Source organism: Schistocerca nitens, chromosome 4 (genome assembly GCF_023898315.1).
Source record: "Schistocerca nitens isolate TAMUIC-IGC-003100 chromosome 4, iqSchNite1.1, whole genome shotgun sequence".
NCBI classification, from domain to species: domain Eukaryota; kingdom Metazoa; phylum Arthropoda; class Insecta; order Orthoptera; family Acrididae; genus Schistocerca; species Schistocerca nitens.
This window is the reverse complement of record NC_064617.1, coordinates 209,549,782-209,563,235: the sequence shown is the minus strand read 5'-3', so window position 1 is coordinate 209,563,235 and position 13,454 is coordinate 209,549,782. Positions and strand designations below refer to the sequence as shown.

At 47.0% G+C, this 13,454-nt stretch overlaps 1 protein-coding gene across 1 annotated transcript in view; it reads right to left on the bottom strand.

The window, feature by feature from the left end:
- Positions 1–13,454, bottom strand: part of LOC126251454 (uncharacterized) — an 88,095-nt gene that overhangs the window by 17,469 nt on the left and 57,172 nt on the right. The window contains exons 3-4 of the mRNA XM_049951884.1: positions 10,249–10,460; positions 222–582 (exon numbers count right to left, since the gene is read on the bottom strand). Of these exons, the coding sequence (XP_049807841.1) occupies positions 222–582; positions 10,249–10,460 (573 nt within the window). The remainder of the gene's footprint in view (positions 1–221; positions 583–10,248; positions 10,461–13,454) is intronic.

Sequence of the window (13,454 nt, the reverse complement as noted above, 5' to 3'; positions counted from 1 at the left end):
GCCAGCACCTGCACTTCCGCCCGTGGAGGCTACATCACGTGCTAATATTGTGTTTTACGTGGATCGATACCTGCTACCTGTAGTGCTATTGGTCTGTAAACGTAATCGTTCGATGTACTTCATATGCACTGTTAAAACAATAAATCTTGAGTGAATTGGAAATCTCTAAAAGGGTGTACTAATTTTTATTCTGGAAGTGTATGTATGGCGGTGTGACTCACCTCCAGATCCAGTAACTGCTGCTGTGCGTGGTTGCGCAACACCGATTCGACGGACAGCCAGTTGCCCTCGTTGAATATCTGCCACTGCGGCGCCGCGTTCACGTAGAAGAAGGAGGCGTGCTGCTGCGTGTTGAGGATGAAGTCTGCGGAGGGCGCGAGGTGGCCGCGGCTCAGCGTCGTCTGGGCGAGCAGTTGCCTCGCCTTCTCCTCCGACCCCAGCGTCGTCGATAGAGTCTGCTGGACGGCGGACGGCGAGTACGCGTTGCTAGGAGACACGCCCAGGAACAGCTCTCCCGACTCGCAGCCCTGAGTGAATGTCGGTCGCGGCTGCGTCTGCTGTCGCCGGAACCGCAGCAGCGACCTGAGGACAGTGTTGCCAACTCATTTCCAAACATGTCACTACACGACATGTGAAAAGTACCTATGTTCACCTTGAAAGTGCCTGACAGCGCAAAAATCTTGTACAGTTACGACAAAAAAGGATCTAATGACGTACACTGAACAGTCCTGCCGGCCGGAGTGGCCGTGCGGTTCTAGCCGCTGCAGTCTGGAGCCGAGCGACCGCTACGGTCGCAGGTTCGAATCCTGCCTCGGGCATGGATGTGTGTGATGTCCCTAAGTTAGTTAAGTTTAATTAGTTCTAAGTTCTAGGCGACTGATGACCTCAGAAGTTAAGTCGCATAGTGCTCAGAGCCAACAGTCCTGTTTTCAAACAAATTAAGAAAGCATACTGCCGTTAGTATTTTGAGCAATTTTAGAATCGAGGAAAATGTCTTTAATGAAATCATCTACACTGATCAGTCATAACATTATGACCACCGACCTACTATTTACACTCCTGGAAATGGAAAAAAGAACACATTGACACCGGTGTGTCAGACCCACCATACTTGCTCCGGACACTGCGAGAGGGCTGTACAAGCAATGATCACACGCACGGCACAGCGGACACACCAGGAACCGCGGTGTTGGCCGTCGAATGGCGCTAGCTGCGCAGCATTTGTGCACCGCCGCCGTCAGTGTCAGCCAGTTTGCCGTGGCATACGGAGCTCCATCGCAGTCTTTAACACTGGTAGCATGCCGCGACAGCGTGGACGTGAACCGTATGTGCAGTTGTTATGAAACTTCTTGGCAGATTAAAACTGTGTGCCCGACCGAGACTCGAACTCGGGACCTTTGCCTTTCGCGGGCAAGTGCTCTACCAACTGAGCTACCGAAGCACGACTCACGCCCGGTACTCACAGCTTTACTTCTGCCAGTACCTCGTCTCCTACCGTATGTCTCATTCCGTATGTGCAGTTGACGGACTTTGAGCGAGGGCGTATAGTGGGCATGCGGGAGGCCGGGTGGACGTACCGCCGAATTGCTCAACACGTGGGGCGTGAGGTCTCCACAGTACATCGATGTTGTCGCCAGTGGTCGGCGGAAGGTGCACGTGCCCGTCGACCTGGGACCGGACCGCAGCGACGCACGGATGCACGCCAAGACCGTAGGATCCTACGCAGTGCCGTAGGGGACCGCACCGCCACTTCCCAGCAAATTAGGGACACTGTTGCTCCTGGGGTATCGGCGAGGACCATTCGCAACCGTCTCCATGAAGCTGGGCTACGGTCCCGCACACCGTTAGGCCGTCTTCCGCTCACGCCCCAACATCGTGCAGCCCGCCTCCAGTGGTGTCGCGACAGGCGTGAATGGAGGGACGAATGGAGACGTGTCGTCTTCAGCGATGAGAGTCGCTTCTGCCTTGGTGCCAATGATGGTCGTATGCGTGTTTGGCGCCGTGCAGGTGAGCGCCACAATCAGGACTGCATACGACCGAGGCACACAGGGCCAACACCCGGCATCATGGTGTGGGGAGCGATCTCCTACACTGGCCGTACACCACTGGTGATCGTCGAGGGGACACTGAATAGTGCACGGTACATCCAAACCGTCATCGAACCCATCGTTCTACCATTCCTAGACCGGCAAGGGAACTTGCTGTTCCAACAGGACAATGCACGTCCGCATGTATCCCGTGCCACCCAACGTGCTCTAGAAGGTGTAAGTCAACTACCGTGGCCAGCAAGATCTCCGGATCTGTCCCCCATTGAGCATGTTTGGGACTGGATGAAGCGTCGTCTCACGCGGTCTGCACGTCCAGCACGAACGCTGGTCCAACTGAGGCGCCAGGTGGAAATGGCATGGCAAGCCGTTCCACAGGACTACATCCAGCATCTCTACGATCGTCTCCATGGGAGAATAACAGCCTGCATTGCTGCGAAAGGTGGATATACACTGTACTAGTGCCGACATTGTGCATGCTCTGTTGCCTGTGTCTATGTGCCTGTGGTTCTGTCAGTGTGATCATGTGATGTATCTGACCCCAGGAATGTGTCAATAAAGGTTCCCCTTCCTGGGACAATGAATTCACGGTGTTCTTATTTCAGTTTCCAGGAGTGTATATAAATCCGCCCAGGCGACAGCAGCGTCACCTGGCGATAATCTCTGCTACTCAGACACGTGCGCGGTAGCATCAGTGAGCATGTCGTTCGTGTGTAGATGGGAAAGCGGGCGATCTATCAGAGCTTGCCGCGCGGGATTAGCCGAGCGGTCTGAGGCGCTGCAGTCATGGACTGTGCGGCTGGACCCGGCGGGGGTTCGAGTCCTCCCTAGGCATGGGTGTGTGTGTTTGTCCTTAGGATAATTTAGGTTAAGTAGCGTGTAAGCTTAGGGACTGATAACCTTAGCATTTAAGTCCCATAAGATTTCACACACATTATTATATGAGCTTGACAAATGACAGATTATGATGACCTGGAGGCTCGACACTAGCATTTCGAAAATTGCACGCCTTCTCAGGTGTTTGAGAAGTGCTGTGGTGGGTGTCTTCAACAAGTAGTGAAACCAAGGTGAAATCACGCCCAGACGTAGTGAATTTGGGCGGTTTTGACAACGTTAACTGGAATACCCTCTTTCAAATTCTGAAGGTGGCAGGGGTAAAATACAAGGAGCGAAAGGCTATTTACAATTTTTAGAGAAACCAGATGGCGGTTATAAGAGTCGAGGGGCATGAAAGGGAAGCAGTTGTTTGGGAAAGGAGTGAGACAGGGTTGTAGCCTCTCCCCGATGTTATTCAATCTGTATATTGAGCAAGCAGTAAACGGAACAAAAGAAAAGTACGGAGTACGTATTAAAATTCATGGAGAAGAAGTAAAAACTTTGAGGTTCGCCGATGACATTGTAATTCTGTCAAGAGACAGCAAAGGACTTGGAAGAGCAGTTGAACGGAATGGACAGTGTCTTGAAAGGAGGATATAAGATGAACATCAACAAAAGCAAAACGAGGTTAATGGAATGTAGTCAAATTAAATCGGGTGATGCTGAGGGGATTAGATTAGGAAATGAGACACTTAAAGTAGTAAAGGAGTTTTGCTATTTAGGGAGTAAAATAACTGATGATGGTCGAAGTAGAGAGGCTATAAAATGTAGACTGGCAATGGCAAGGAAATCGTTTCTGAAGAAGAGAAATTTGTTAACATCTAGTATAGATTTAAGTGTCAGGAAGTCGTTTCTGAAAGTATTTGTATGGAGTGTAGCCATGTATGGAAGTGAAACATGGACGATAACCAGTTTGGACAAAAAGAGAATAGAAGCTTTCGAAATGTGGTGCTACAGAAGAATGCTGAAGATAAGGTGGGTAGATCACGTAACTAATGAGGAGGTATTGAATAGGATTGGGGAGAAGAGAAGTTTGTGGCACAACTTGACTAGAAGAAGGGATTGGTTGGTAGGACATGTTTTGAGGCATCAAGGGATCACAAATTTAGCATTGTAGGGCAGCGTGGAGGGTAAAAATCGTAGAGGGAGACCAAGAGATGAATACACTAAGCAGATTCAGAAGGATGTAGGTTGCAGTAGGTACTGGGAGATGAAGAAGCTTGGACAGGATAGAGTAGCATGAAGAGCTGCATCAAACCAGTCTCAGGACTGAAGACCACAACAACAACAACCCCTCATGATTGTTCTGATTGTGGTGGTAAGTTCCTATGGGACGAAACGGCTGAGGTCATCCGTCCATAGGCTTACACACTACTTAATCTAACTTAAACTAACTTATGCTAAGGACAACACACACACACACACACACACACACACACACACACACACACACACACACACACACACACACACACACCCATACACGAGGGAGACCTCGAACATCCGACGGGGGAAGCCGCGCAAACCGTGGCAAGGGGCCCTAGACCGCGCGTCTATCCCGCGCGGCACCCCTCATGACAGATGTCGGACGTCGTCGGCTGGGCAGACTGGTGAGACAGGACAGGTGGTGAACTGTGGCGGAACTAACACCACACTTTAATGCTGGGTAGAATACAAGAGTGTCTCAACACACAGTGCACCCAACACTCCTAACGACGGGCCTCCGCAGCTGACGATCCATGCATGTGCCAATGTTAACACCACGACATCGACAACTACGACTGAAAGGGGCATGTGGCCATCGGCATTGGAGGTTGGCTCAGTGGCAGAGCGTTGCATAGTCCGATACCTTCTTCATCATGCCGATGGAAGGGCGCGAATCCGTCGTCTTCCAGGAGAACAGCTTCATGGCACCTGTGCTGTGGGATGGAGACAAGCTGGTGGCGGCCCCATTGTGTTCTGGGGAACATTCACATGGGGAACCATGGGTTTAGTGAAGCTCGTGCAAGGCACCATGACGATCGAGGAGTGTCATACACTGGTTGCACACCACGTAACCCCTTCTTGACGATCACGTCTCTTGTCAGCTGTGGCATTTTTCAATATATGCCATGTCATAAGGAAAGGAGTGTGGTGGAGTGGTTCGAGGAACACAGCGGTGAGTTGCAATTGACGTACTGGACTCCCAGCTCGCCAGATCTGAACCCGCTCGAACACATCTGGGATGTGATTGAACATGGCGTCAGAGCTCATCGCCCCGCACTCCGGAATTTAAGGGAATTAGGTGACTTGTGTGTGCAAATGTAGTGCTAACTCCGTCCAGTGACGTAGCAAGGGCTCATTGCTTCCGTGTCACGACCCGTCGCCGCTGTTTACCGCGACCAAGGTGGACATACCGGCTATTAAGTAGGTGGTCATAATGTATTGACTGCTCAGAGTATGTGATCTGTTGTTGACAAAGATAGTGAACGCTCAACAACTGGGGTCGCGAATCATATTTCTGCAGCTTTGGTGTCCTCTCCGAGCCTAAGATTTGCAGTGCACGTAGTAGGTTGATGCACCCACGATGAAAGCACTGAATGTTTATTACATTGTGACACTAGATTTTTGCGCGGATCGCGATTTGCCTGTTTCAAAAGTTCGCTTCTTCCAGCACACAAACTAATGAGCACGATGAATATCCTTGGGATCAACAGTTAACCACCCTTTAAATTGTTCTTCCTTATGTGACACACCCCTAAATTCCTGTTTTCGGCTTTGACTTTCTCTTTTTTGTAACCCTCTTCTCTTTTTCGGTGCTGAATCTATAATAAAACAATACTAATACTATAGTTACGCATCCCAAAAAAAGAAACTATAGAAGCATATGTTAAGGCCAAAGGAACTGAACTGATCTATGCGGGCTGTGCAACCTTTATTTTTAATATATGATCACACAAAAAAGACAGAGTCGCCGCAGAAGTTAAGAATGTAATTGTGGAAGTAACAATGGTGTAGAGATAATAGTAGACGCGCTAAATTTTGCCTGATGGTCCCTAGGTTTGGGTCATCGCACGTCGGACCCATTCGGAGCACTTCGCGTAGATTGTCGGACCGATTCGGAGCACTTCTCGTCGATTGTCTTGTATTCACGATTGTTACTAGCGTCATAGTTTCCTCAACAGTGGCCATTTTTCTTCTAATCACTATGTTGTATTACAACAACTTTAATTTACGCTTTTTGCTACAAATAGGTACCGCATTTGAAAACGATTGTCTCGTAATTCGGATACCAGAAACTGTGTTACTTCTGTGCGCAGTTTGTAGCTTACGAGATAGCAGCTCATTGGCACGAGGACTGCTAAGCAACAAACACGTCAGTATTTCCGCTGTCACGGACCCTCTCCAGAAATTGAGTGAGATGAAAAGTCTAATGATCGACGTAAACGTATAAGCAGAACTCCTTGCCGTGTATATTGAAAAATAATTAAATATTTTCATGACGATTATTTGACAGTTAAGACTCGAACAGCGCTTGATATAGTATTGAGAATATGGGAAGGGCATCCAATTCCTTCTATATTTTTTCTTACTTCTTCTTTAATTTTGTAAAACACATTCCGCTGGCCGCGTCGATGAAGTCCTCCGAAGTTGGTACTGCTTTTGTCTTCATAAAATGCGATTAATTTATCTAATGGAATTTGAAGTTGTCTTAAAGAATCCAGACAAAACTTTTCAATTGTCTCCCATGTTTCGTAATTCGGCAAATCAAACTTCGACAGCTTCTGTTGGATTCCGTCACTTTCAGTAAAGTATTGAATAGCTAAAGGAAACATCATCTCATTCTTATGGTTCGATGCGTCGGTTCCTATGCCGTAAAATGTCACTTCTTGCAATTGTTTTATGCATTCGAACACAGAGTGTGGTGCGATATTTCCACAATCGCTGTAGCTTTGGTCCTGGTTGCAGACTGCTTTGCGGCGACTTTGGAGTCAGGATGCAATGCGGTATTCAGTTTTACGGTGATTGACAACTTTATAAGCTGTTTATTCTTCCTGGTTATCTTCTTTAATAAAGAATGTAGCAATAGGCTTTGATGTCGACACTACCGCGAATCCATTTGTACGATTCTTCGCAGAAATGTGTTGCCTCATATCTGCCTCAACTCCGTGAGTTATTGAGATGAAACATCTACAAATCTCACACAACGCTTCCTGATCCGTACGTCGGGCCTTGACAAAAGGCCACTCTTTTGTGCAATCATCCGAAACGTGACAGTTTCCCTTTCCATCCTTAGAAATTTTTGTAAGCTATAACAAGATAAGTTAGTAAACTATAATAAGATAAGTAAACAATCGACAATAACACTCTAATCATCGAAGTAGACGTCACTATACACTTCACGCCATATACACCCGATGGAAACACTTCAGACATTACTGACTTGCCCTCGTTGTTTGTATTAGGTTTAGAAAGAACCGTCTTATCGCATCGCTAATCAAATGGGAAATGCCCGATTCTTGCGGGTGGCGCAACTTAAATACGAGGGTAATCCCAGAAGTATGGTCTCCTATTTTTTTACAAGTACATAGATCTGTTTATTTCTACAATGGTTTACATCAGTTTACAGCTTGAACATTTAGCTATTTTTCGACATAATCACCATTTCTTTCGATAAATTTTTGTAGACGCTGTGGCAGTTTTTGTATGCCCATGTCACACCAGCTCGCCGCCATGCTGTTCAGAAAGTTATGAACCTCTTCTTTCACCTTGTCGTCGGAGCTGAATCGCTTTCCGGCCAAATGTTCTTTTCACCTAGGGAACAGGTGATAGCCACTGGGCGCCAAGTCAGGACTATAGGGTGTGTGGGTGATTATGTTCCACTGAAACTGTTGCAGGAGAGCAACGGTTTGACGAGCGATGTGTGGGAGAGCGTTGTCATGGAGAATGTGTACGCCCTTGCTCAACATGCCTGTTCTCCGGTTCTGAATTGCCCGTTTTGAGTTTTTTTAGAGTCTCACAGTACCTGTCAGCGTTAATTGTGGTCCCAACGATTCAGCTCCGACGACGAGGTGAAAGAAGAGGTTCATAACTTTCTGAACAGCATGGCTGCGAGCTGGTATTACATGGGCATACAACTGCCACGGTCTATGTACTTATAAAAAAATAGGAGACCTTATTTTTGGAATTACCCTCGTACTAAGCTTCGCTACCATACGATACTTGCAGCGCACAATGGAACTCGGTGATTAGCTGCACTTTAATTATAACCACCTGGTGTTTAGCAATGAATAGCTTAATTAATGCTTTTCTGCTGGTTTCAACCAACTGTGCTCGAGTTTTGGAGAAATGTGACGTCACCCCTATGCACGCGAATTCACGGTAACGAACGTTTACTTCAGGCAGAAGCGAGCCAAGGTCCAAATCGGAGCTTCACATAAGCTATAATCCCACTTTCAAATGTTCCCCAAAGATGGGGATGAAGCTTTGAGCTGCTGCAACAACTTAATTCGGGGACAGCATACAAAATGTTCAAATGTATTTGAATTCCTAAGGGACAAAACTGCTGAGTTCATCGGTCCCTAGACTTACACACTACTTATACTGGCCATTCAAATTGCTACACCACGAAGATGACGTGCTACAGACGCCAAATTTAACCGACAGGAAGAAGATGCTGTGATATGCAAATGCTTAGCTTTTTTCAGAGCATTCACACAAGGTTGACGCCGGAGGCGACACCTACAACGTGCTGACATGAGGAAAGTTTCCAACCAATTACTCATACACAAACAGCAGTTGACCGGCGTTGCCTGGTGAAATGTTGTTGCGATGCCTCGTGTAAGGAGGACAAATGCGTACCATCACGTTTCAGACTTTGATAAAGGTCGGATTGTAGCCTATCGCGATTGCGGTTTATAATATCGCGACCGGCGGGGTCAGGGATTTTCTCTGTCTCGTGATGACTGGGTGCTGTGTGACGTCCTTAGGTTAGTTAGGTTTAAGTAGTTCTAAGTTCTAGGGGACTGATGACCATAGATGTTAAGTCCCATAGTGCTCAGAGCCATTTGAACCATCGTATCGCGACATTGCTTCTCGCGTTGGTCGAGATCCAATGACTGTTAGCAGAATATGGAATCGGTGGGTTCGGAAGGGTAATACGGAACGCCGTGCTGGATCCCAACGGCCTCGTATCACTAGCAGTCGAGATGACAGGCATCTTATCCGCATGGCTGTAACGGATCGTGCAGCCACGACTCGATCCCTGAGTCAACAGATGGGGACGTTTGCAAGACAACAACCATCTGCACGAACAGTTCGACGACGTTTGCAGCAGCATGGACTATCAGCTCGGAGACCATGGCTGCGGTTACCGTTGACGCTGCATCACAGACATGAGCGCCTGCGATGGTGTACTCAACGACGAACCTGGGTGCACGAATGGCAAAACGTAATTTTTTCGGATGAATCCAGGTTCTGTTTACAGCATCATGATGGTCGCATCCTTGTTTGGTGACATCGCGGTGAAGGCACATTGGAAGCGTGTATTCGTCATCGCCATACTGGCGTAACACCCGGCGTGACGGTATGGAGTGCCATTGGTTACATGTCTCGGTCACCTCTTGTTCGCATTGACGCCACTTTGAACAGTGGACGTTACATTTCAGATGTGTTACGACCCGTGGCTATATCCTTCGATCCCTGCGAAACCCTACATTTCAGCAGGATAATGCACGACCGCATGTTGCAGGTCTTGTACGGGTCTTTCTGGATACAGAAAATGTTCGACTGCTGCCCTGGCCAGCACATTCTCCAGATGTCTCACCAATTGAAAACGTCTGGTCAATAGTGGCCGAGCAACTGGCTCGTCACAATACGCAAGTCACCACTCTTGATAAACTGTGGAATCGTGTTGAAGCTGCATATGCAGCTGTACCTGTACACGCCATCCAAGCTCTGTTTGACTCAATGCCCAGGCGTATCAAGGCCGTTATTACTGCCAGAGGTGGTTGTTCTGGGTAGTGATTTCTCAGGATCTATTCACCCAAATTGCGTGAAAATGTAATCACATGTCAGTTCTAGTATAATATATTTGTCCAATGAATACCCGTTTATCATCTGCATTTCGTCTTGGTGTAGCAATTTTAATGGCCAGTAGTGTAAGAACAACACACTCACCCATGCCCGACGGAGGATTCGAACCTCCGGCGGGACGGGCCGCGCAATCGGTGACATGGCGCCTCTAATCGCGCGTCCGGTATAGTTTCAATAGATGTAATCTACAGTATGTGCATAGCGATGTCTCATTGTATTTATATCGTGAACCAGTGTTGCGTGAGGGACGTACCCGAGCAGCTGGTGGTGCGAGTAGAAGGTGCTGGCCTTGTCGGCGTCGTGGCACGCCTCTATGACGGGCAGCCATTGGCGGGAGACGTTGAAGCCCAGCTCGAAGACGCGCAGTTTGCCCGACGGGCCGCACCGCCGCGCCGTCTTGTGGGCCTCGGCCAAGGGGCGGTTCTCGCACCACAGGTTACCAGCCGTAACGCGGCCGCCGGGCGCCTGCAAAGTGTCAGTCATCTTCACAGCTCCTCTGTGCGCACTACGCGGATGGGAAAATGCAAATGCAGCACGGAGTGTACCTGCAAAGTTTGGAGTGTGCATGCAGAGCAAGTGTTAGGCAGTATCACATTTAAGGGGTCTGCTACGTGAACACAAATGTAAGAACCTTCAACATCGCAGCGCGTCTGCAATCGTTGGTTAATATATTAAAAAACTAAAAAGCCGCCTCGATTGCGAAAAAAACACCTAGTGTGAAGTGTTAACCCAGGTTTCGGCGTAGATAACTGCACCTTCTTCAGAACAACAATAAAACCCAGAAGTGACTAAGAAGACCTTTGTCAATGGTTAAAAGAACACCATAGCTATACATTTTTAAACGAAAAAGAAAAGGAGAACACAAACAGTACATACGTACAAAGTCAAAACCACTACTTAACTTAATGGTTGACGCTCCACCTCACACCGGCCTACTTTATGGCGGGTCACGGCCCATCGAACATGGTTACATATACAGATACAAATATTCAAAACAGATATGAAATTAAATATTGATGTCTGAGTCATTTAGTTAGATTCCTTTGATGTGATAAACACATATACATTGCACGTATACAGATATAAACATCGACACAAAATTAGATTAAATTTGCAGTTTCCAGACATTCGTGTTATGTGAGATATCCTTACATCATTCGTACTTAGGAGGACAGTAATAGTTGTACGTATTGACACCTTCAGCTCGCGGTATAATTTCCCTTGCTGTGTGCATGCCACTATTACATGTTTAAATCGTCTTATTTTTCACTGCAACAACCACGCACTGGGGAAGCTACAACTTTTATTTGAAAAAGGCGACTATGGTAACATACACGTCCCAACCGCATTCGTAGCCCTGGTAGCGTTTACTCATCCTGATTCTCGTGTACCACGGTTTCCTCGGCAGGTTCCACCCGCAGTTCTGGATGAATACGGGCGTAAAATCTTCCTTTGTTTCTTGGGGTTTTCATCCATTCCTTATCTCCTTGTTCCATTATTCCTTTAAGACTGTTGGCGCATTTTCCCTATAATTATCTAATTCCTTCGAATATACCTTCCTTTAGCATATCTCTCTGCTATTTCGTTCCCAATGATGCCTGAATGCCCCCTGAACCACAGGAGGTTAACGACAATGCCAACTTTTCTTCTAGTATGAATCAAACTGAATGTATCTTATACTGTATATAATGGGGAGTGGTCACATTCCGATAAGTTTATATCCTTTGTAAGGTGTTTTGAAAGTCAGTTACGAACAAAACTGTTTGAAATGCGTTCCTTGTCCCATAGGTAGGTGCTTAGCACAATGGACCCGCACTCGAGAAGACGACGGTTCAAACAAGCGTCCGGACATCCTAATTTTGGTCTCCGTTATTTCACTAAATCGCTTCAGGTAAATGCCGTGGTGGTTCCTGTGAAAGGGCACGGTCGACTTCCCTCCCCTTTCCTCCCTAATACGATGGGACCGATGGTCTCGCTGTTTGGTCCCCTCACCCCCGAATCAACCAACCAACCAACCTACCATAAGTAGCCACTTCGCGAACTGCTAGTATTTCAGCAGTGTAAATGGATGCTTCACTAGGTACAGCATAGCCTCCCTGAAGTGTTTGTTAATGGGCAGTAGAAAGCAACTTCTGGTGTCTTGGAGCGGTGCATGTACTTTCGACTTAATTTAGCCAACCGTTTTCGCTTCCCAAGGCTGTGTTCTAGTATACTGTTGTCTCGTTGGAATAATGCTCGAAGCTGATGATAGTTATAAGAAGAGGAGCTCTATGCATATGGTTTTATTTTTTTACTTTTGGGCTGGAGGATTTGATGTAACTGCTGGATTTTCCTGGTCGTCACGTTCTTGTGGTCCTTGTGCGGTTTCTTTTTTTTCCCCCTACAGGGAGTGTATTGGTCGGCGCTGTCGATGTGCAACCGGATATGTTTTCATTGCTTTGTACTGAAGCTTGTCCTATTTCTCTAATACGAGTTGCGTTTGAAAAGTCCGTGCAAAGTCCGAGAGATGGCACCACCGGCGCGTATCGAGATCATGTTTAGTTGTTAGCATCTTTGTAAAGAACGCATACCAAGTTTCAGCCATATTGGTCTATTTATTTGTGTTCGGCATTCGTGTGAATCAAGGAAGTCGAGTGATTGTCAAAAAATGGACGAAAAAGAATTTCGTGTGGTGATTAAACATTATAAAAGGCAAAACGCTTCAGAAGACTAAAGAGAAGCTTGATAAACATTGCGATGACTCTGCACCTTCGATTAGAAGAGTTTATAAGTGGTTTCAAAATTGTTGGAGTGGCCTTATGGGCACAAGTGATGCTGAACGTTCTGGACGCCCTTTGGAGGTTACGACTCCAGAAATCATTGATAAAATCCATGATATGGTGATGGATGACAGAAGAGTTAAGGCGCGTGAGATTGCTAGTGCTGTGAGCATCTCGAATGAAAGCGTACATAATATTTTGCATAAACATTTGGACATGAGAAAGCTATCCGCAAGACAGATTCCGAGACTGCTCACGCTTGACCAAAAACGGAATCGTGTGAAGTGTTGCAAGGATGGTTCGCAGCTGTTCAGCAAGAATCCGCAGGACTGTGGATGAAACATGGATACATTACTATACTCCTGAGACCAAACAACAATCTGAACAATGGATTACCAAGGAAGAATCTGCACCAAAAAAGACAAAGACCAGTCCTTAGGCCGGAAAGGTTATGGCGACTATCTTTTGGGATTCGCAAGGGATAATCCTCATCGACTGTCTGGAAAAGGGTAAAACTATTACAAGTACATATTATTCATCGTTATTGGACCGTTTGAAAACCGAGAACGCCGGCGATTGCACCACAAAGAAGTCATTTTCCGTCACGACAATGCACCAGCACACACCTCAGCAGTTGTGGTCGCAAAATTATTGGAAATAGGATTCCAACTCGTTTCACATCCCCCCCCCCCCTTTTCTC